Here is a 22,930-nt window from a genome sequence, read left to right on the forward strand (position 1 = left end):
GCGAGAAACAAAACTTGCAAAATAAGCAAGATTACCTTGTTCCTCAATAAGGCATTGATGACTGCTGCTTGATTGTTGAAAGAACCACGTTCCTCCTGAGCATCTCTTTGGTTTTCCCCGGAACCATCTTCTGTTTCCTCGGGTTGAACTGTTGCAAGATCCTGAAAAAAAAAAAGGTTAGAAAAATCTAAAATATCATAGCCTAAACATAGTTTAGTTTAATATTAATAATTAACGTCCCCCTAAAATCCCGAAAACAAGACGGCTAACTCCTGGATGCAACCCCGTTCAAGAAGTTGGAGATGGAGCTTGCAAGGTTGGAGATGGCTCCAACTAAAACTGTTGCCTTTTCCTTCTCAGCTAGGCTATTCTCCTTCATGCAAACAATGCTCTCCTTTTGCCACGCTAGATTCTACTCATTTCGAGCAGCAATGAGAGCATTCCCCTCAGCAAGCAAAGTTGTCATGCTTTTCTCGGCCTTCTTCGGGTTCTTCTGCTTCCCTGAACTCCCTGGCACCTGTGTAGCATCTCCAAGAGGATCAACACCATCCGCGGGATCCTCCTCGTAAGCTTCCTCTTCCGGAGCATCTGAATCAGCAAGAAATGTTGGAGATGTCAATGCCTGCTTCGCTAGGAATTCATCCATGATGTTGAAGTACTCGACTGGGAACACCTTCAAGTTCAGCTTCACCGGCATAAGTCACTTCACATCCTTGTGGCTCAAGCTAAAGTAGTTGGGGTTTCCAGTTTTCCTCTGGAAATCGCAAACACACTTGTAGTCGTTGCAAAGGTTGTTCCAGCGAGTCCGTCAAGCCTTCCAGTCCCGCTGCATGCCAACAACCTGCATCTTCTTCGCAATCCTCTTCCAACGATTGGTTGCTGTCAACGTCATCTCCTCGCTGCCCCGCATTCCCCCGATCTTTCCAAGGTGATCTTCCCGTTTGAAATCAATGAGGGAAGCCGTCTCATCATCTCCCCAATTTTTCCCACGTTTCTTCCTCATTTTCTTCGCGACATGAACACCTACCTCCCCTTCCTCATTGTCATCGCCCTCCTCTTCATCACCCTGATCATCTTCTTCCTTGTTCAACAGCAACGTCGTCCTGCTCCTCCAAGTTATGAAACCAGAACTGCATGTACTGCTGTCCTGGTGACTGCTCCTGCTCCAGGTCACCTACTTTGCCACCCTAAACCCAAAACCACTCTCCTAGAATCTGAGCTAAACTCAGTTTGAAGCTTACCTCGTTAGTTGTCGTAGAAGAAAATTCAGAGAACAATCGAGTTCTAGAAGCCGTTGGGGGAGGCTACAGCTCCCCATGCTCCAGCTCCCCGTGCTACAGCTCCCCGTGCTCTAGCTCCAAGTCCGCCCTGATTGAGGCCAAGATTCGAGAGATCGGCATCTCCACGGCCTCGGCCTCGAGGCAGCCTGCCTCCTCGAGCAACAGCTGGGCCTGGTGCTCGTCCTCCAGGCCCGGATGCTCCTCCACCACGGTTGCTCCTCACTCCACGAGCAGCACCTCCTCGCTGGATGCCACTGCCCCAAACCCGCACCATCTCCTCGTCAAACCCTACAGCTCCTCCTTCGACTGCTCCTCCTTCCCCAAAATCAGCTGCTCCTCCTTAATCCACCAAATCCCCAACAGGATCTAACCCTAGGGCGATGACTACTGTCGGCTCCCCTGCCATAAAATGCCTGAGCTCACGGCAACTCGCAGCAAAAAACTGAAGCGCCCTAATTAGGGCGCTGAAATCTTTGGGGAATCTCGGAGATTCCTTTTAAAAATATTTTAAGTTTAAAAGAACACCCCCCCCCCCCCCCCCCATCTTTTAAAATCGGTCTGGATGTTTTAAAAAGTGAAAACATTGTGTTAAAGTTAGCACTATGTGCGAATCAAAATGTTTTTAAAAAATATCCTAAATTTTAATGTAAAGTAATTTACTTTATTTTAAAACATAGTGCAAATGTATTCATCATTTAAATTTAACACATTTCAAGAATAAAGAGCAAGTGCAAATGGCTCCAATATAATTTAGAAAGATTAATTCTTCGTTTTTTTATGGCAGATCTTAACATTGATATTAGAAGCATACATCTTTGAAGTAGGCTTGTCATAATGGAAAAACACTTTCAAGTTACTTGTTGTTTGTTCGTGACTTGGGGGACTAAGGCACGTGTGGCAGAGAAGCAGCAATACAAGATGTACTCGATGAGTTTTCTGATGTTTTTCCATCTAAACTTCCTCATGGGTTGCCTCCATTACGAGGTGTGGAGCATAGAGCTAGGAATGTGGCTAATTTACTAATGTCCATTTCGGTTAAGTTATGTGGAGGAGTAAGAAGTTCAATAATAAGTCAAGGAGTTACTTGAGTTTGGATTTATTCATCCAAATAAGTCTTTGTTTGGTGCTCCGGTCTTGCTTGTGAAAAAGAAGAACAGTTCAATGCAAATATGTATTGACTACCGTGCCTTGAACAAAAAAAATAGTGAAGGATAAAATGCCAATGCCACATATAGATGATATCTTAGACAAACTTGGTGAAGTATGAGTGTTTACCAAGATTGATTTGAGAAGCAGATATCATCAAATTGCAATAGATGAAGCATTTATCTCTAAGATGGCATTTAACATAAGTTTCAAACATTTTGAGTTTATAGTTATGCCATTTAGTTTGACGAATGCTCCAAACACATTTACTCAGTTGATGACGAATGTATTTGGGCATTATCTTTATGAGTTTGTGGAGATTTTCTTGGACAATATTCTTGTTTTCAACAAAAATATGGAGGATCATAAGGTGCATTTGCGCAAGGTTTTTTTGTTACTTTGTGATAACAAACTTTATGCGAAGAAGAACAAATATGAGTTTGCAAAGTTAGAGGTGGAATACCTAATCCATATTGTAATATTTAAGGGTGTCAAGACAGATCTAAGGAATGTGGCTGCAATGGAGAATTGGCCTACACCAACTTCAGTGGCCGAATTATACAGCTTTCTTGGTATGGCTAGTGATTACTGACGTTTCCAGCATAAGTTTGTGGAGGTGGCTATTCCTTTGATACAGTTGTTATGCAAGAGTGTGCTATTCGAGTGGAAAAAGCCACAAGAGGAGATTTTTGTGGCACTGAAATGGTTGTTGAGCGAGGCTCTGGTGCTTTGCATTATTAATCCATCAAAACATTATAAGATGACATGCAATGCGAGTGGTTATGCACTATAAAAAGTTCTTATATAAGAGAGATAGCCTATTGCATATGAAAGTTAAACTTTGAATCCCATAAAATAACGTTATTTCCCATATGAACAAGAGTTACTCTCTATTGTTCATGCTTTGCGGACATAGCAACACTATCTTTATAATGCAGTGTTCGTAGTGTTGATGGATCATAAACCACTTATGTACCTTTTTGAACAAAAGGAATTGAACATTAAACAAGCTTGTTGGATAGTCAAACTCATGGAGTTTGGGGAATTTCCCATTGAGCATTGCCCAAGAAAATCAAATATGGTGGCAAATGTTTTATCTCGTGTTTGTCATGTGATAACATTACAAACATGGTTTTGTCATCATTTAAGTAAAGTGGTTAGTGAGTTTGGACAGTTAGTTGAGGTGCTTAGGCATAGGATGTTGAGGTGGCCTCTTTGCGCAACTAAATGGAAGATCATCTTTCTGATCGCACTACACTATTGCAAATGTTACTGAAGTCATCAACATCATATTTCATATGGTCTTCGGATTGTGAGCAGATGTTTGAGGATCTCAAAGAGCTGTTGACGACTCCTCCACCCCTTTCTCATAAGTAGGATTCTCTATTACAATAGCCGTGTATATTTACTATGAGTGGATGTGTTAATTACTCAAGTTTTATTCCACTATCATAATCATCCAAAAGCCGATCATTTTGGGGGGAAGAAGACATATAAGTTGATTAAGTGAAATTTTTATTGGAGGAATATAAAGGCTCATATCCTCGAGTATTGTAAATCATGTAAGCTTTGTTAGCGAGTAAAGGTCCCAAGGGAAAAGCCAGAGAGACTTTTGCAACCTTTACCTATTCCTCAGAGCCATTAGTATAGTATCTCTATGGACTTCATTATTTGTTTGCCATGAACACAGAGGCAAAAGAAGCAAATATGGGTCATAGTGGATCAGTTGATAAAGTATGTGCAGTTGTTGGTTTTTTGGAAAACTATTACTACCTCAGACTTGGTTGCAATCTACTTGGAGAAGGTTTTTCCTGATTTTAGTTTGCTAGAGGACATCATTAGTGATCGAAATTCAAATTTCACAAGTGGATTTTGGAAGAGCTTTGCGAAGGCTATACAAAGGACTTTGAAACTCTCAAGTGGAAATCATCCTCAGATGGATGGGCAAACTAAACATGTGAATCAGGTGGTATAGAATATGCTATATTGTAGCTGTCGCGCATGTGACTTTGGGTATCGAAAATTACCTGTCGACCAGTCCTTACGGACACTCTTACCTTACTGCCACGATGGCAGGAGGTCGGTATTGCTGGACCCTTTATCAGTCCCTCTTGTTCAAGTGTTAGTAAACTGGGCTTAGCATCTGTACTTGGCCAGATGAGCATAAGGAAGGAATTCTTAAGTGTCTATTTAGCTGAGCATACTCGGCCCGGCTTGTTAGTTCTCTTTTGCTCTGTCTTGCACTGGCTTGACAAAAACCCTCGCGTATTGAGATTGGTCCCTCAATATCGCTGGATGATAGCTTACTGTGTCTGCCAAACACCCTCGCTATCATGCCCTTTGTGTTAGTCTCATTTCGGTCCCAAATGCTATTTATGGAAAGTGTCCAGATTTGCTCATTTGGCATATCTACGGAATGTAGAGTTCGGCCTGAACACAATAGTGTTCGTCCCATGTCCAAATTCACAATCTAGGGACATTCCATATTTAGTAAGTTTCGAGCTTGTCCCAGAGACTAACTCCTAGTACTAAGGGAGGCTTGGGGTGAAAGCCCAAAGCGTGTGTTCCTCAAGGGGGGGGGGGCTGTGGGGGGTTCCAAATGTATAGTAGGGATAATGGGTAGATTGGGCATGGCCAACCAACCTGAGGCATAGTCTAGCTCCCGCTTGCGTGCCTGTCCTTGTTCTGCGTCCGGCTTGGGTCTAAGCCCAAGTTCCATTCCATGCTAGTTGGTGGAGTACCCATATCCTCGTGTTAGGCCACCGGTATGCCGAAATAGCGCCAGACTCCGTTTGGCTCCGTTTTGCGTGCTAGTCCTGGCATTAGGATGCTGGTTACTCTAGGACTGTTCCAAGTCGCTCCGGGCCCCTGTTCCTTCGCTCCTTGGGCTTTATGCTCGGGAGTTACTCCGTGGTTCGGTTCCGTCACTCCTTGGCTCCATGCTTGGGGGTTTTGGCACCGTTCCTTCGTTCAGTGGTCCAAGGCCCTGAACCTTGGGTTCCTATGGACACGTGGCATGGACACGTGACATGTGACACGTGGCATCTGTCACGTGGCACAAAGAGGGTTTAGGTTCCGCTTCATGGTGTTATCCTATGGTAAATCACCATAGGATAAAGGGTCAAAACCACGTGCGCTACATTTGGTATCAGAGGATGAGTCTCAGCGAGTACTATTCAATGAGATTGGGCAACTAGTCTCATTGCATACGCAGAGATGAAAACGATGGTCCGAGTGGGTACACGTTTGGTGCAAAGGGTTCACATTCGTTCCTTGGGTATGGTTTTGGTTACCTTTTGTACCTAATAATGTGAGCTTGCTCTTGGGCTCATAAGAGGGATTAAGTTGTTCCAATTTGCACGAGTTTGCGCTTGGGCTCGTGTGTAAGGCACATTAGCAACTCAAGGTTACACTTTGAGTTGGCAGGATTAATGTTAGCCTATCAGTGGTTCCATGAGTTGTTCCATATACCATGGGTAAAAGAAAACCTTCCCTGAGTTTGCTATGAGTGGCAAATAGGCTGGTCCGTAGTTGTTTAGCACGGCACTAGTGGATCCTTCCTAGGCATGATTACAAGTGAATCAACCAAGACTGTAGGGATTAGTCTATTGGTTCAAGTAGTCATTGTCGTGCTCTCTTATAAACTTTTCTTGGATTGGACTGAAGGCAGTGCGAATGCAAGCTTGAGGTGTAAGTCAAAGATGAGACCGAAAAGAGAGTCATCAGGGACGAAGGATCAAATACGTAAATCATTTTCTCTTCTTGGAGAGATGATTTGCAACGAGGTGTTGACTCATTGCTCATGTTCACATTATGCAATCAAGAGTCCCTACCTTGATGCATCTTGGAGATGATGGTCTTACAAATGGTGAGTTGTGGGATGGATAGCGGTGAAGCGCTAAACCATTTTGTCTAAACTTGCTATTGAAGACTTGGGTTGCAATGCTCAATTCTTTTCCGGGGAACTTTGCTGTTGCTCCTTGAGTAGCTTGGTGTTGGATTAGTTTTGAGTTTGGTCAGATAGAGAGTGGCATGAGCTTGTCTGTGTTGTGAACAAAAGTTGGTGGTATTTGGTGTTATAAATCTCTATCAGTGGAGTGTGGCATTTATGTTGCATTTTATTGAATTGAGTTGACACTTGATACTTACGTAAACCTTTGTAGTAGTGACATGGGTGATATTTGTAGTGTTGCTCGATTGATAATCAAGTCATTGTGATTTCTATATCATATCCATGTGATAATGAGCAATGTGTTTACGAAGTTGCTTGGTTAAATGATGATCAACCCCAAAGTGGTTGATGGTGAAGCTAGTCTACTTGCAAGTAGTAGCATTGTAGTAGCTTTGACGGGATTCTCGATAATGGTCCATTATACTAAGCTTAAGTTGGTTCCTTGTTTCCTTGAGTTTGCCCATAAGGTGTTGGAAAAGGGTTGTAGCATTCATTTGCTATAACTCATCGGTTGATCCGTTAGCACTTGGAGTAGATTATTGGATGGAGAAGGTGTGAGGTTGATGCATTGATATCGCAAGCACTTGTGTTAGTGGAAGTGGCATCGTTATTTCAAGTGATAAGGAATTTTCCTTGGACCTTGATTTTCCATATCATTTTTCTTGTTAGTGTTTTGGCTTCACATTGAATCTTGAAAGTGGTTGAAGAAGAGTGTTAGTGCAATGTAGATATCCAAAGATGTGGTCTTCGTGATCAAGCCTTGGATGTTCACTTTGCATTTTATGCGGTGTTGGATATCGGAAGTATGGGCAAAAAGATGTTCGAGGCTTAAGCATACTATGGGTCATGAGAATTGGTGTCAAGGTGAACCTATGTGAAGTTGTTGGTAGGAGGAAGTTGGTTGAGTCTTGAGAGTTTGCATTCCTGGACTGAGAGTCATTCTTTCTCTGGGATGGAAAATTTCCACAAATTTTCTTAGACTTCTCCAATGGCTGATCTGTTGATCACTTTGCCGAAAACCATTCCGTTTTCATAAGCCAGTACAAATTAGTGAAGGGGTTGGAGTTAACTTCAGTTGGCTTAGACCTTAGTAAGTAGTTTGTATGATGCGGCCCGAAAGGGATACTGACTTTTAGGGCTAAGGCAATTGAGTTGGATAGAGTCTGGAGTTGGTGTAGAAAAGTGGCCTTTACACTTTTCTAGAAAGGTGACCCTTGTGCCTTTCTTTTGTAGCGTTATGCTTGGTGGTAGGTTGCACTTTGCATTTCGTTCGACTCTATAAGAGTAATGAGCTCTCACTGATCTTGACTTGGTCTTGGTGGCCTTACGCCTTGGCTGAGGATGGTGATGTTCAACTTAGTTGTTTGAGTTTGAGATGTTGGTACCTGTATTGTAGCTTTGTCTATGAGGAGATTGTGTACCGATATGAGTCCATTTCATGGTCTTCACTTTAGTTTCGACTAAGTGTTGGTCATGTATAGCTAGCCTCTTCAAGGCATGCTCAGAGCTAGTGGCTAAATGCATTGGTGAGCTTATCGCGGTTGAGTTGGATTTGAGTGGTCATTTAGTTCGTGCTTGTCCATAAACCTTTATCTCATACCTAGGGTATCAGGTTCATGTTGGACAAGTATATGACTTGATGGCATGAGTTTAGTGTTTGGGTCTTGTGGAGACAAGTTGAAGAGTGGTTGTTAGTTGCTTTGCGACTAGTGATTGCTTGTAGACTTCGTCGAGGACTGTTGACACTTGCTTCGCTCGATGATATTTTAGCAGTGATGGGTTTGCTTTACCGGATGGGGTTGCGGAGGATCATGTCGTTAGACTTACATGGGTTTTCCATGTTGGTATGTCGACTTTACCTCTGCTGATATCATTTGGTTGCATTTAGTTCATAGTGTTGCATTTCATTGAGTCTTGGACGTGATGAATCACTCCTTGATGAAGTGTTATCTGTAACTGAGTTTTGTTAAAGGATTGGTCTTGGATACTGAGTAAAGTATCTCCGACTTTGGTTAGCTTGGTTGCAAGAGAGTTTTGAGTGGTGATTCACTCTTGCTTTCTTTTAGCTTTGTTATGGTGTTGATGGCATTGAAGTGATGCCTTGTCGTTGATATTATTGATGTTGAGATTCAAGTGAGATGAGATGTTTATCCTTAGGATTGACATTGAGTTTCATTAGTCTTGATGAAGATATTGTTGATGATTTGGCTATAGCTTTGTGTTATTAGCATTCGTGCATTTGCTAGTTAGCAACTGTGTTGACGTTCAAATGAACTGAGTGGCAAGTTTGAGTTAGTTGTGTTCTAGACCAAGTTGTTTAGTAGAGGTTGAGCTTTGAGCTTTTCTTTGAAAAGTGATTTAGTCATGGACTATGCTAACTCTACAAGTGGGAGAGTTAGTGATCGATATTGGAAAGTTTGAATCCTTATTGGATTTGAGTTGGAATATATCGATCATTGATGGTTCTTCTTGTGCTTGTTATGAAGTGAGTTACGTCTTGCTATAAATGGATTCATGGAGGATCGTTTGGTGATCACTTGTCAAGCATAGATTCATTATGCTTAGCTTTTGGATTGATGCAGACATGCTCTTCATTAGCTTTGGCATTATGGAGTTTAGCTTATGGATGTGTTGAGGAATATATTGTGGGTTACGCCATGATTTCTTCTTTAGCATTGAAGTTAGTTCATGCAAGACTTGTGATCATTGTTAGGCAAGACTTAGCTATAGACTTCTTCGAACTTTTGGTTCTTTGAGTTTTATGCTCATTGTTCCATTTGTTAGGAGTTGTTGGGGGAAGCATTTTGGCTCATTAGCTTCGATGTTGACGTTAGTCTTTGCATCTAACAATCATTGGTGGTGATTGACTATCATCTAAGATAGTTGATTATCCTTGTCAAGGGTTTTGCTTGATTATTGTTGGTATAGAATGATTTTCTGTTCTTCGGGATAGTAGATTCTTTCTTCAATGATGATTATGCATTTCTCTATTGATAGGATGATTAATGATCTTTTATGGTGGTTAGTTGTTTTCTTTGATGGCTTGTGGCTTTTTGCAATATCACATGTTCTTTGTGATTTGCTCTGGATTGGTCTCTTGGGTTTGAGACATCAATAGGATGTTGCTAACACTTGCTTAGGCAACTTAAGTTCCTTGGTATTGTTGGCTGAGATCTATTCAGATTAGCTAATGTGATAGTTGACATGAATGAGTGTTTGTTGGTCTTACCACATTCATTCTGTTCTGTTGATTATTGCTCGAGTTAGTTCTGATAGGTTGGGATGTTATTTCCTTCGGGTGATACATTCGCGAGCATTGTGCTTGTTAATCAATGATACTTTGTGTTCTTTAAGTTATTTCTAGTAAGTTGTTGGCTTACTGTCTGCTATCTTCGGTAGTTAAGTTTCATTATTGAGTTTACTTGATGATATACTTGCTATTGAATTTCGTTGAATGGTGATCCTATGTTTCCAAAAATGATGATCTTGGTGATTCCTCTCTACTATAATACTGGTTTATCGGATGATAACTTGCTTAGAATACTTTTGTGTTCTACTTTAAGATATAGTCACTGATAATTAAGACTCTAAGATATCATTGTCTCTGACTTTGATATTGTCCATCTATTGATCTTTGCGTTTGGGCCAGTAATAGGCAGACTGGCTTCGGCACTTCGTGTGCATGTTGAAATCTCTAGTCATGGGGTAGCTACTGTCGACTGGTCACATAACCCGCCTCTCTGTCGATGTTCCTTATTCCGTTTGAAAGGGCGTGACCGTGTAAACAACTCTAACTGCCTGTTTACAGTAGTCTATCTAAACCTTACCGACGGGTTTGGTTTCTTTGCTCAGGAGGGTTGGGGCCTCTGGCTTCTCTCTCTAGGTCTCTGCGGGCAGGGGCATATCACACTTTTGTAGCCGGGTAACACCCAGAGCAGCAAGGGTGGCTGACTCCGTTGGTCATTTCCTTGTCGGCGACGGCCAGAAGGTGTCTGAGCTGGTAGCACATCCGTGTTAGACAAAGAGGTTGCCTCCTAACTCATTTAAGTTGGTGCATTTCTCACATAGTGTGAGTACTGTGAACTTTTTCTGGAGTTGTTTCCTTGGCGGTATTCTAGACTCGAGTATGCATCGACGAGGACGTCGATCTTCTCTAGGGGGGGAGAGTGTCGCGCATGTGACTTCGGGTATCGAAAGTTACCTGTCGACCAGTCCTTACGGACACTCTTACCTTACTGCCACAATGGCAGGAGGTCGGTATTGCTGGACCCTTTATCAGTCCCTCTTGTTCAAGTGTTAGTAAACTGGGCTTAGCATCTGTACTTGGCCGGATGAGCATAAGGAAGGAATTCCTAAGTGTCTATTTAGCTGAGCATACTCGGCCCGGCTTGTTAGTTCTCTTTTGCTCTGTCTTGCACTGGCTTGACAAAAACCCTCGCGTATTGAGATTGGTCCCTCAATATCGCTGGATGATAGCTTACTGTGTCTGCCAAACACCCTCGCTATCATGCCTTTTGTGTTAGTCTCATTTCGGTCCCAAATGCTATTTATGGAAAGTGTCCAGATTTGCTCATTTGGCATATCTACGGAATGTAGAGTTCGGCCTGAACACAATAGTGTTCGTCCCATGTCCAAATTCACAATCTAGGGACATTCCATATTTAGTAAGTTTCGAGCTTGTCCCAGAGACTAACTCCTAGTACTAAGGGAGGCTTGGGGTGAAAGCCCAAAGCGTGTGTTCCTCAAGGGGGGGGGGGCTGTGGGGGGTTCCAAATGTATAGTAGGGATAATGGGTAGATTGGGCATGGCCAACCAACCTGAGGCATAGTCTAGCTCCCGCTTGCGTGCCTGTCCTTGTTCTGCGTCCGGCTTGGGTCTAAGCCCAAGTTCCATTCCATGCTAGTTGGTGGAGTACCCATATCCTCGTGTTAGGCCACCGGTATGCCGAAATAGCGCCAGACTCCGTTTGGCTCCGTTTTGCGTGCTAGTCCTGGCATTAGGATGCTGGTTACTCTAGGACTGTTCCAAGTCGCTCCGGGCCCCTGTTCCTTCGCTCCTTGGGCTTTATGCTCGGGAGTTACTCCGTGGTTCGGTTCCGTCACTCCTTGGCTCCATGCTTGGGGGTTTTGGCACCGTTCCTTCGTTCAGTGGTCCAAGGCCCTGAACCTTGGGTTCCTATGGACACGTGGCATGGACACGTGGCATGTGACACGTGGCATCTGTCACGTGGCACAAAGAGGGTTTAGGTTCCGCTTCATGGTGTTATCCTATGGTAAATCACCATAGGATAAAGGGTCAAAACCACGTGCGCTACAGTAGCATTGATTAAAGGCAAGGACAATGAGATTTATATCTTCCATTGGTGCAATTTGATTACAATAATAGCCAACACAATGGAACCAAGCTAAGTCCTTACTTTGCCATGTTTGGAAGGTATTCCTGAACAACAATGGAGTTGGGATTGCATTTAAGTAAGAACATTCAAGATAAGCTTGATTCTGAGGTGATTAATCTGGCCACAGTACTTGATGAGATTCTGATGGTATACAAATGGGATTTATAGGTAGCTCAAGATAGAGTAAAGAAGTTTGCTAATGAGCATTACCAATTCCGGGAATATAAAGTGGGTGATCTCATCTTCATGTGAGTGATCTTTCCATTAAGTGAACAGTGGAACACTTTGGTGCCTTTACGAACAAGGAAGAGTGACAAACTTTCTTATTAATATACTCGTCCATATGAAGTGTTGGAGTGTATTGGTAAAACGGTTTATTAGGTGCGGTTGCCAACTAAGGTGAAAATTCATCTGGTATTTTATGTCAACCAATTGAAAAATATACTATCTTGGAGTGACAAGCTCAATGCCTCCTTAATATATATAGCTATGGAAGATGGACCAAGAGCTTGAGCAAGGTTTCCCAAAAAGAGTGATCACAAGTATAACTCATCCTTGGGACAAAGATTTTGTTAGGGGGGAAGAATTGTTAAACACTAACTTTGACCATGTGGTTAACATTGGTCAAAAGGAAGCTCAAAGGTATATTAAAGCATGTTAAGGTAAGAGACTTAACTTAAATGGTGGCATAATGAAACTTTTTAAATAGTTCAAGGGTAGTTGGGTGATGAAGAATCTCAAGTTGAGGCATAGCATAGTTTAAGAAGGCTAAATTGTGCCAGATCATAACCTCCTCTCTTTGGCCTTGAATCTGACGTGGGAGTTCCAATAGTTCTTGACATTGTTGTCCATTCTCCCAGGAAGTTGAGTAGCAAAGTAAGCCCACCTACACAGCAAAGGGAGAGATGTCGATCTGAAGCCAAACGCTCGAGCAAAAGTAAAGTACCTGTTTCCAACCAATTCATGCAGTTGACAGAGAGTTTCCTCCTCCTGCTCGCTGAATTTTCCGTGCCTCAACTCTGGTCTCATCCATCTCAGCCTGCAACTCTTGCCAGTTCTCTGTTCTAAGCTCTCGAAAATAAAAGACAAAACAGCAATCCCAATCTCCTGTGACAGTGGAATTAATAAAAACTTGGGCATGCTCATGGTCGGTTGATAGATCAGCCAGTGATGAGAGCGTAAAGTGACAATTCCAAAGATTCCCTGGCCAAGTGCCTGATGTCCAGTGCCTGGATAGAGAAAATGAAGAGAAGAAGAACCAAAAAGGAAACTCCAGATAATAGAAGAAAGATCTAGATTTCTTATACCTTGCTGCGAATGCAAAGGCTAGCCATGGCTGGACGGTTCTTGGATCCCGGTCCTGGCACCGATAATTCTCCCCGATCGATCGAGATTGTCGCGTCCTGGACGAGCAGCTGGTGCTGCCGCAAGATCCACAGCACGCTCAGCAGCAATCCCTCGCGCATACTGCAGCTCATGCTCAAGAACTTGGATTCACAGATGTGGAGCCCCACGGGGCCGCCACCACGATCCATCACCGGCAGCGAGGAGCTTGCGATCATCAAATTCCTTGATTTACAGCGGCGTCGATCCTCGAGCACGGATTTCCTGAGCGCCAGCTCCTGGATTTGGCGCTGCAGTGACTGGATCAGCGCCATTGCCTCGGCGATGACCTCGCATCGATCCATCTGTACAGCAAAGAAGCAAGCAAAGCATTTAGCCCTTTGTTTGTTCTTGGCTGAGAATCCTAGCGATCGATCGAATGTGATGGATGGAGCGAGAGATTACTACCTTCCAGGATTGCGATTGGAGCGGTAGCAGCACGCGCAGTCGATCATACAGCTCCTGGACCTCCTTCCGCCACTCGCGCTCCGACCAGATGTGATTGATCCGCTGCATGTAACTCCGGCTCCGCCCTCCCTGCGCCGGAATTAGATGATCCATGGTCGCGATCCTCCTCCTCTCGCGCGAAATCTTCGAAATCTTTTGGAATAGTCAGATCCAAAGGAATTATAAATATTCCGAACTTTCTTTCCAGGGAATCACACCGTACGCACGGTGTTGAAGCCCAGACTTGTGGTACGATGCTTGCAATGCCCGTGATCTGGGCGAAGTCCGTGGATCATGCCTTGGCTTCTACCTCATGAAGAACTGCCAGACGACGCAGCCAAGATCGCCATCCATCATAGGGCTTTGACCGTCTGATTGTAGCGATGCTGATGATCCAGCACTAAACTTCGCCGCTGGAGACGAGGCTGGTTCTTCTGCTGGATCGCTTTGGAGGAGGTGAGTATCGCGAAACTCTTCTCCTGCGGGGTCTGGAATCTCCGGCGTGGGAGGAGATGGAGGTGGGTCGCTTCTTTCATGATCTTGAGAAACGGATGAGTGGGCTACAAGTGCCTTGTTCCTGATGCGCGAGTTCCACTGGTTCTTCACATCGTTGTCTGTTCGTCCGGGAAGCTGGGAAGCAATGTAAGCCCACCTGTGATTGATATCAGTGATGAGGATAAAAAAGTGATGGTGCCGGATCAAACACCTGTTTCCAACAAGCCCATGGAGCTCGATGAGCTTTTGATTCTCCTCGTCGCTGAATTTCCCACGTTTAAGGTCCGGCCTCAAGTAGTTCATCCACCTTAGTCTACAGCTCTTCCCACTTCTTTGGAGCCCTGCAAGAAAGCAGCGAAATCAGTCCTATAGAAAACTGAGTGAGTGAGATCGTCAATCAAACCCGCAAGCTTGGGAACAGTGGTCCATACGTTTCCACACCCGTGCTGCAGTATGAAATTCAGCAATAGCTCGTCCTCTTTGGGTGACCACAGTCCCTTCCTCACGATCGAGCTCGAGCTCGTCGCGCCTCCCAATTCATGATCGTCGGGTTGTTCCCTTCTCGAGACCATGGATCGGTGAAGAACTTTGTGACAAGGATTTCAAAGAAGATGAATTCATTTCAAGCTTGCTCTTTTGGTCATGGATCAAACTCATGGAAGGACAATATCAGTTGACACACATTTCTCACATTCCAACCACCATACACAAAAACACGGTAATGTTTTCATTTTTTTTCTTCTTTCTTCTTCTTTTTGTCCCAGCTTCATATTAAGAATCTGACAATAACTTTATTTTCTACTGTCCCAAGGTACAAAGCTTGAAAGTCCTTTCCGCAAGCTGGCCCTTTGACAGAGATTGCAAGATTGAGGCCAATGTTTTAGATCTATAGTTCTGAGTACAGTGTTTCACCTTTTTTGAGTCGTAATACCTTAAGATGAAATTACTATATAAAAATAAATTCTACAAATCCAGTTTCTAAAATCTTTTTTGTGACAGAGAAATGATTAAAGAAATGCATTATGTCAAGTAACACATATTGGATTATAACTCATGCTTGAAAATTTCATTTCAAAATATATACCATCTTAGCAGTATATGTCAAAACAATTAATATGCATCACAGAATGTTTTTCTTAGAAGAAAATCACTCAGCTTGAAATAATTTTAGTATTTTCTTTTTAACAAAGAATAGCATCATTTCAGAAACGTTTAGGTTCAGGTTTAGTAATGGGGATTAGTATAAGTATATTCTAGGCATAAAAAATCACCATTTTTTTTATAAAAGGGAGAAGATGTGGAAGTGGTGGTCATAGCAGCAAAGTATGGATATAGTTTCCTCCAATTTTCATGCTTGAACTTCACACCCAACACCTGATAAGGTGATAGAATTTCCACTCTCCAATCATTTTCCAAAACTAGAAGTGATAAATGGTCAAAGACTAAAAGAGAGAGTCCTAAAGAATGAGATTCATTCCCCACTAATGTGTCCATGCTTTCTCATAGAGGTGGTGACAATCCTATTAGATATGGACTAACTTTGGTTTACAGGATTTTGATACACTATGAAATTCTTTCATTTCTTTGCATCCCCCACATTAATATAACTACTTTTAATTAAGAAATTTTTTTAATTGCAAACATGCTGTGCAGCAATATAATTTCTCATTTTTATTGCCTTTAAATTTCAATTACCAGTTTTTTTTTCTTCGCATTAGAGATTAGCTTTAAAAGTAAAAATAAAGCAATAAAAGATGGGTCTTATTAACTATTTCTGTACCTTCACTTTAAATGAACTTGATAATAGTATATATTTAATTCAGTTAATTTAAAAATTAATGTATTCAATGGATCTATATACATATATACATGTGTATATATATATATATATGTGTGTGTGTGTGTGTGTGTGTGTGTGTGTATATGTATATATATATATATGATTGGAGCACATTATTTATATGCACATAGATCGAGAAGCTGTTTTCTCGCCGAGCATTTCTTCGTACGTCAGTTTGCCTCAAGATCAATCTTAAGGGACCAATCGATTGCAGGTTCCATCCACCATCCATGCTGCTCCCAGGACACCGTGCGATTTAACGATTCTGCTCAACGACACCTGGCACGAGTTGATTCAATGCCCAGCTCTGTCTTCCAAGCTGGCTGGCATTGCATGCCAGCAGCTTTCCCGGAAAACAGTTTGATGGGGCAATCTTTTTTCACAGGATCAAGCATTTAGCTGCTTGTCAATCACTTTAATTTACATCGATCTCTTTCGATTGTGTACACTTGATCAGCGTCGATTGTGCAAACACTTCAACATTTTGGCAGCCAGCTTCTTGTTTCGAAGACCGAGCTACAAAACTTTGAAAAGTATCAACACTCAAAGCAATTTATTTGAAATTCTCCTTTCTGGAAGGAGAGTTTTATGCGTTCAAGCTGTTTTTCCTCTTTTGACACTAAGCTCTTTTTCTTTTTTCTATGAGTTCATCTCTGGAACTTTGTGATTTCTGCAAGTATCTCTCGATTCCAAAAAGAAAACCAACCGCAATACAAATTCAAAGAACTTGCTTGCCCCAGAAATACAAACACAGATATTTCAAACTGATAACTGCAAACTTGGAGGAGTTGAGAACACTCTCGCGGACTACAACATCCAAAAGAAAAGGAGTTTATGCTCCAGCTGGTTCTGCGTCTCCATGGTGGCATGCAAATCATCGTCTCATGTTTTGGATATTTAAAACTTGTTCACAAAACTTTTTAGCGATGACTCCAAAGACTCCTTGGCGAAGTGATCGATGTCCAAGGCCTGCAAATCCACAGACAAAATCCTAAGAAAATCAATGGAGAGATGGAGAAACCTTGGCACGGATGCAGATGCATGCGACGCGCGAAGCATCATCGACCGAGACGGACGCGTCCTGAACAATCAGCTGGTGCTGGCGCAGAATCCACAGCACACTCAACAAGAGCCTGGCCTGCATCCTGCAGCTCATGTTGACGAACACATCCGACTTGCATATGTGCAGCCCCACGCTAGCACTCGATCTCGCTGCTGCCGCCATCGTCATCGCATTCCACTTGGGCTTGGAAGGATCCATGGCGGCGCTCTTGCGGTGCTCGAGCAGCATGGATCTCGTCGCCGACAGCTCCTGGACTTGATTCTTGAGCGATTGGATGAGCTCCATCGTCTCCTGCACCACTCCGCATCGATCCATCTTTCCCGTGCAGCGCAAACAATCATTGAGTGATCAAGCAAAGCACAAGTGTGGATTGATCAGGATACCTTTGAGGCTTCCGTTGTTGGTAGCAGCGACCTCAGCCGATCATACAGCCCTTGCAGCTCTTTCCTTCGCTCCCTCTCCGACCATATGTGATTGATCCGCTGCGCGTACGTCCGGGTCTTTCCCTGCGCAAGCATCGCCGGGCCCAACCCAATGCGCGGATTGATGCTAGCAGCATTCAAGGGGCAAACTCCATGATCCAGAAACACGGGAAGAAACTGACTCAAGCTTGAGCCCTCGCGCTTGACAGGCTTCACCATTGATCGTAAACTTACACTCGAATGTGGTCGTCTAGAAGAGAAACTCTCGCCCTCGAGAACTTACACTTGCTCTTACAATCAAAAAGGACTTTCTCCCCTCCACCAATCTTCTCGACCGCTCCCCCACCACCTTTCGGTGGTGTAGTTATGAAACGATCGGCGTGGATGTTGGATACTACGCAACATCTACGCCGAGCATATATTTGCTTTTGCCAGCCAGCACAAGACACGGTTATCATTTTAACGACAGATAATCTCTTTAATGCCAAACAAACCACTTTATTTTGATGAAATAGATTGGCAAGAAAGAGATGCTCTTTAATATCTCCTCTCCTCTCTGTCTCTCTCTCTCTCGTATAGATGCTACTCTCTCTCTCTCCTCTCTCTCTCTCGTATAGATGCTACTCTCTCTCTCTCTCTCCTCTCTCTCTCTCTCTCTCTCTCTTAGATGCTACTGCTGCTACCGCTGACACTGTGGCAGAAGCTCAAATCCAGGCACTCGTCTTGCAGCTGGAGCTCAACCAGCGCTCGCAGAGGACATGCCTCGCCGCACAGCAAGCAGTCGCCGCTAGAAGTGGTGCTGGCCACCGCCAGGTGATGATGATCCAAAAGGTGGACACCAGTGCTGCTGATGCTGCTGCCATTGCTGCTGATGCTGCTGCTGCTGCTCTCGTATGCCATACCGCTGCAGGAGCTTTGCCAGACAATGCAACCCAGATCGCCATCCATCATCAATCGCTGTGCTTCCTCAGCTCCCTCTAAGCTCTTCTCACTGTCTTGGCGAGGGAGTGCTGTTTCACTTGTGATCGAAGAAGAACTTCTTCCAGAGCTGCTAGAACTCCTCCCCTTGGCCTTGAATCTGACGCGGGAGTTCCAATGGTTCTTGACATCGTTGTCCGTTCTCCCAGGAAGTTGAGTAGCAATGTAAGCCCATCTACACAACGAAGGGAGAGATGTCGATCCGAAGCCAAACACTCGAGCAAAAGTAAAGTACCTGTTTCCAACCAATTCATGCAGTCGACAGAGAGTTTCCTCCTCCTGCTCGCTGAATTTTCCGTGCTTCAACTCCGGTCTCAAGTAGTTCATCCATCTCAGCCTGCAACTCTTGCCAGTTCTTCGCAGGCCTGGAACTCGAAAAGCCACACAACAACAATCGGTCATCAGAAACTTGCAAATTCCAACTCTGGAAAGCTTACCTGCAAGCTTGGGCACGGAGCTCCAGACTTGATATCCATACTGCAGGATGTGCTTCCTTAGAAGCTCGTCCTCTTCAGGAGACCAGAGTCCCCGCCGCAGTTTGCTGGACACTGCAGCATCGTCTCCCTCGTACTCTTGTTTCGAGGCTGTCTCAACTGAACTCATCCTCCCAACTTCCAGGAAATCGGAAGCAAACACCCCGACTTCCAATCCAAGCTCTCTACGAAGGAATTGTTCCCCCTTCTGCTGTTTCTTTGTCCTTTTCCAACTTGAAAACGATCCAAGTCATGACAAGGGATCGGGTGACACACATTTCTCAGGAATTTAGTAACACGCTTCATGCAAGGCATCTTTCTCTGTGCCCCACACGGTGCCTTTTCTCTTAGCTTGTGTCTGGATGAGGCTCTGCAAAGCTGGAAAGTTCTCACCAGAAAAAAGAGTGAGAGATCAGAAATGCGCGAGAACAACAGAACAACTTACACTTGCGATGATTCCTGCGTCGGCAGTCAGGAGCCGGACAGCTTGGAGCAGTGGCGGTCGTTTCCCAGCTTCCTGCAGTTGAAGTAACCACACCGGTTGAGCAGCTCCAAGGTTTGGCTGCTGCTAGAATTGCTCGCAGCCAGCAACGTATCGTCTTCCTCGTAGACAACGTAGGGAGCTTGCTCATTCGGCCTGGAAAGCAACCGCTCCGCTCCTTTCAGCACATGATACTCCCAGCCCTGGACGTCGACTTTCAGCAGCGAGACACGCATTTCGTCTGGGATCACGGAGTCCAGGGTCAGTGTTGCGACCGTAAACGGAACCACGCGATTGCTTTTGAAAGCAAGCTTTGCTCCTGATAGCGAAACGGCGGAGTTGTCAAGCCTCCCAATCACCTATGAGAACAACAAGGTATGTAAAGAGCTAAAAACAAAGAGTACTATGTAGACAAAGCAGCCGAAATAAGTTTAGCAATGCAGGAAGAGGAGGTGTTCTTCTCATCTAGAACTACCATTATCACGCAATGCAGTAGTTTAGTAGTATGTTCTATCATGCAAGACAACGCTAAGAGATCGTGATCTAAGACAGTAGCACGCACTGCAAGAGCTTTGCCAAGAGAACAATCTTTCCAAGTACCTTGTGGAGCGTAATGCTTCCCGGAGTATCAGACACGGCCGCGTGAAAGAGCTTGACGACGCTTCCAGCTCTGTTCAAGTAGACACCATCGCAGAGCTTGTTTAAGTTGTCCACCACTGGCTCAAACGCAAGAACCCTAAACCCCATCGCCGCGGCAGCGAATGCAGCCATTCCAACGTTCGCTCCCACATCCACCACGACTCCCTCGCCCGGATTCCTGCCCTCCAGAATTTTCTGCACCGTCTCGGAGATCTCCGGCTTCTGGAACAGCTTCCCCTTGATCACGCGAAGGAAATTGCGATTCGGCCTCTCCGCGCTGCCTAAATCCGCGATCGAGATGAAGAAGGGATACCTCACGCCTTCGATCTTGTTCGCGAACACCGGCCATCCCTGCTCCGATCTCTCGCACGAGTACTCCGGGAATGCGCCGCCGATCCTAGGCGCCGATCGCTCCCTACCGCCCTCTAGAACCCTAAAGAAGAGATAGATCAATGCAGCGCAGGCGGCACACCAGAACACCAGAGCCTTGTGTTCTCGCCGGGCTCGCATGGTATACTCTGCAAATTTAGGGCCTGTCCGGAGGATCGAACCCTCAACTAACACGATCCAACGGCTGGTAGTTAAAAGCCGTGGGATTGACATAAGCCCTTAAAGCCCTGCGCGAGAGATCGTAGAGTCGAGAGAGGAGAGGATTGACGCAATGCCGCCGGGTAGCGATCGCAGCGATCGGAGTCGCGCAGCGGATGAAGCAGTGGGAGAACAGAATTCCAATCCCTGGGGAGCGCTTGTGGCAGTGTCGGAGAGCGCCAAGCAGCGCGATCGGGTAAGATTTCTCTCGCTCTCTCGAAATATTTCGCTCGGCGCTCACGCGCTTTCCAGGTGGATATGATGCTATGGCGCCCGGAGCATATGCTGGGACGCACTGTCCGCGAGAAAGAGTTCCTCTTCTCCGAGCCAGGGATCAGCGGTCTACATTGCACGATTTCCAGGAGGAAAGCCGATGGCGAGGAAGGGTTTGTGACCTACATCAAAGATTCGAGGTAAATAGAGCGCTCTTGAGCATCGCTTGATATGGAGTGTGTGATTTCCAGCTTGAATGGGACCAATGTCAATGGCCGGAAGCTCACGAAGAACGTGGAAGCAGTGCTCAAAGACGGGGACTTGGTGTCTCTGTTGTACGTGTCCAACCTTTACTCGTATCTCTATCGGGATCTCGCCTCGGCAAAGCGAAAGGCCGTTTCTGGGGAGAATGACGAGAACAAAAGGCCAAAGAAGGACAAAGGCATACAAATCTGTGAACCTTTGGCGGCGCATGGTGGCACTCAGGTTGGTTGGCGATGTTTTGCTGCTTGCTGAAGTAGCGACTTTCTCAGGATGCGGGACTAGAGCTACGAACAGCGGAAGAGTACAAGATGAAGCTGGAAGAAGCCTTGCGAGAGTAAGACGAAATGCAAAAGTGTCGAGCTCCATCTGAGCGCTTAACTTTTTTTGCTCTGCAGAAATGCGGCGCTAACAGAAACGCTGGAGAAGAAACTCCAAGAGGAAAAAGAGAAATGGGAAGATGAGAAGCGCAGAGAGGCGGAGGCTCTGGAACAAAAAACTGCAGATCTTACGAAGGCAATTAACAAGGAAAAAGGCCTTTCCGATTACCTCAAAGAGGTCTGCAGGAACGATCCAAAAAGTTTTTTAACTTTGCAAATTCTTACAGGAGCTGAGAAAGATTCGTCAGCGCATCGACGAGATCCTGGAATACGCTGTAAACTATTTCTCAAGGCTCTTGTGCTTCTAACTTTACAATGGTGTTTCGTTAGAGGAAGACGAACAATTCAAGCAATGGCGCTGAAAATGCTGCATCTGTTGAGGGCCAGCTGAACGAACGCGGCGCTTTAAGGTTCGATTGCTTCTTTTCTTCCATACTGTTTTCTAATCTACACCGTCACCGTCACGACCAGGGAAATTGGAGTGAACGCGCGAGGATTGGATCCCGGGATGATGGAGGCCGTCGCAGGGCCCAGCAGATACAGGGGAGAAGATTCTTCTGGTCTACCGGGAGCAGGGGGTGATGCTGCTTTGGACGTGCGTTACAAAGAATTCAAGCTCACGACGAGCGAGAGCATGCCGTACGTGCCTGAGGACTCGGACGAGGTGAGAAACAGGCTCCGGCGCGCCGCAGCACCACTCACGTCGGCCGACCTCCGAGCTAACGAGAGCTTGCCGAAGACGTCCAACGATGAAGAAGCGAATGTAGGAGGCCGGGGTGGTGAAAAACTGGCTTCAGTGGCTCCAGCGGCGGCACAGGCTACGAGAAGAGGTCGCCGTCACTCGTCCGACGTGAGATCCGACGCGAGATCACCGGTGCCGGGCGACGAGGTAGTTGGCCCGATGCCAGCCGAACAGGGACAGGGAGAAGATGTCGCTCTGGTGGAAGGCCCTCGTGTTCTCCAGGCAGGAGCTGGAGTTTTGGCGGCGGCGGCAGCACAGGCCGGGCACGGTGGCAGCCAAGTCGGGAACTCGGACACACAGCCAGGGGGTGCGCATCCCGTGGAAGAGCTGCTTGGATACAGCCAGACGCAGCAGCTCGAGGAATTCACGCAGTTTGGCCCAGCTCTCCCACAGCGTCCTCCTCGTCCACGCATGATTCAGGTACTCACGGAGGAAGCGCGAACTCTGCACAGGATCATCTTCAATGGACAAGAGATGCTGTAAGTACGATGCTCTAGGCGGCGGGATTTTGATCTGGTACCTCGTTTTGCTTTCGGTTGTTTCTTCCCCTTCTTTTAGCAGACTGATCGGTGTGGTACATACTTCTTTATAACTTCTTTCAGCGAGATCGAAGAACGAACTTTACACAGCGGGATAGGACTGACGGGCTAAATGCCTTGATTATGAAAACGGTTTTGTAACTAATTAGTATACGGTTTTCCGATTCATGGATATAGTTTTATTCGTAAATCTCGACGTAGTGCATTCGGTTA

The 22,930-nt window shown here is 45.1% G+C and overlaps 5 protein-coding genes across 5 annotated transcripts; 1 reads left to right on the forward strand and 4 right to left on the reverse strand.

Annotated features, from left to right (window-relative positions):
• Positions 1 to 13,773: 13,773 nt before the first annotated feature.
• Positions 13,774 to 14,670, reverse strand: LOC112351482 (transcription factor MYB80-like). Its single transcript, XM_024689469.1, has 3 exons — positions 14,502 to 14,670; positions 14,310 to 14,439; positions 13,774 to 14,255 (listed from the first exon to the last, which is right to left on the reverse strand). The coding sequence occupies exons 1-3, from the start codon at positions 14,668 to 14,670 to the stop codon at positions 13,910 to 13,912; spliced, it is 645 nt and encodes a 214-aa protein (XP_024545237.1). The 3' UTR covers positions 13,774 to 13,909.
• A 1,977-nt stretch (positions 14,671 to 16,647) lies between these two features.
• Positions 16,648 to 17,642, reverse strand: LOC112351483 (basic helix-loop-helix protein A-like). The gene is made up of 3 exons (XM_024689470.1): positions 17,385 to 17,642; positions 16,960 to 17,316; positions 16,648 to 16,907 (listed from the first exon to the last, which is right to left on the reverse strand). Exons 1-3 carry the CDS (start codon positions 17,640 to 17,642, stop codon positions 16,836 to 16,838), a joined length of 687 nt encoding a protein of 228 aa, XP_024545238.1. The 3' UTR covers positions 16,648 to 16,835.
• Positions 17,643 to 18,086: 444 nt separating this feature from the next.
• LOC112351484 (transcription factor MYB82-like) lies at positions 18,087 to 19,011 on the reverse strand. The gene is made up of 3 exons (XM_024689471.1): positions 18,839 to 19,011; positions 18,637 to 18,766; positions 18,087 to 18,576 (listed from the first exon to the last, which is right to left on the reverse strand). Exons 1-3 carry the CDS (start codon positions 19,002 to 19,004, stop codon positions 18,087 to 18,089), a joined length of 786 nt encoding a protein of 261 aa, XP_024545239.1. The 5' UTR covers positions 19,005 to 19,011.
• A 49-nt stretch (positions 19,012 to 19,060) lies between these two features.
• Positions 19,061 to 20,518, reverse strand: LOC9644081. The gene is made up of 3 exons (XM_002984432.2): positions 19,956 to 20,518; positions 19,320 to 19,714; positions 19,061 to 19,252 (listed from the first exon to the last, which is right to left on the reverse strand). Exons 1-2 carry the CDS (start codon positions 20,502 to 20,504, stop codon positions 19,346 to 19,348), a joined length of 918 nt encoding a protein of 305 aa, XP_002984478.1. The 5' UTR covers positions 20,505 to 20,518; the 3' UTR covers positions 19,061 to 19,252; positions 19,320 to 19,345.
• A 106-nt stretch (positions 20,519 to 20,624) lies between these two features.
• LOC9644402 lies at positions 20,625 to 22,930 on the forward strand. The gene is made up of 8 exons (XM_024689616.1): positions 20,625 to 20,778; positions 20,835 to 20,995; positions 21,047 to 21,281; positions 21,329 to 21,393; positions 21,455 to 21,614; positions 21,664 to 21,711; positions 21,767 to 21,846; positions 21,908 to 22,930. Exons 1-8 carry the CDS (start codon positions 20,656 to 20,658, stop codon positions 22,659 to 22,661), a joined length of 1,626 nt encoding a protein of 541 aa, XP_024545384.1. The 5' UTR covers positions 20,625 to 20,655; the 3' UTR covers positions 22,662 to 22,930.

This window comes from Selaginella moellendorffii, unplaced genomic scaffold, assembly GCF_000143415.4.
Source record: "Selaginella moellendorffii unplaced genomic scaffold, v1.0 SELMOscaffold_62, whole genome shotgun sequence".
In the NCBI taxonomy this organism is placed as follows: Eukaryota; Viridiplantae; Streptophyta; class Lycopodiopsida; order Selaginellales; family Selaginellaceae; genus Selaginella; species Selaginella moellendorffii.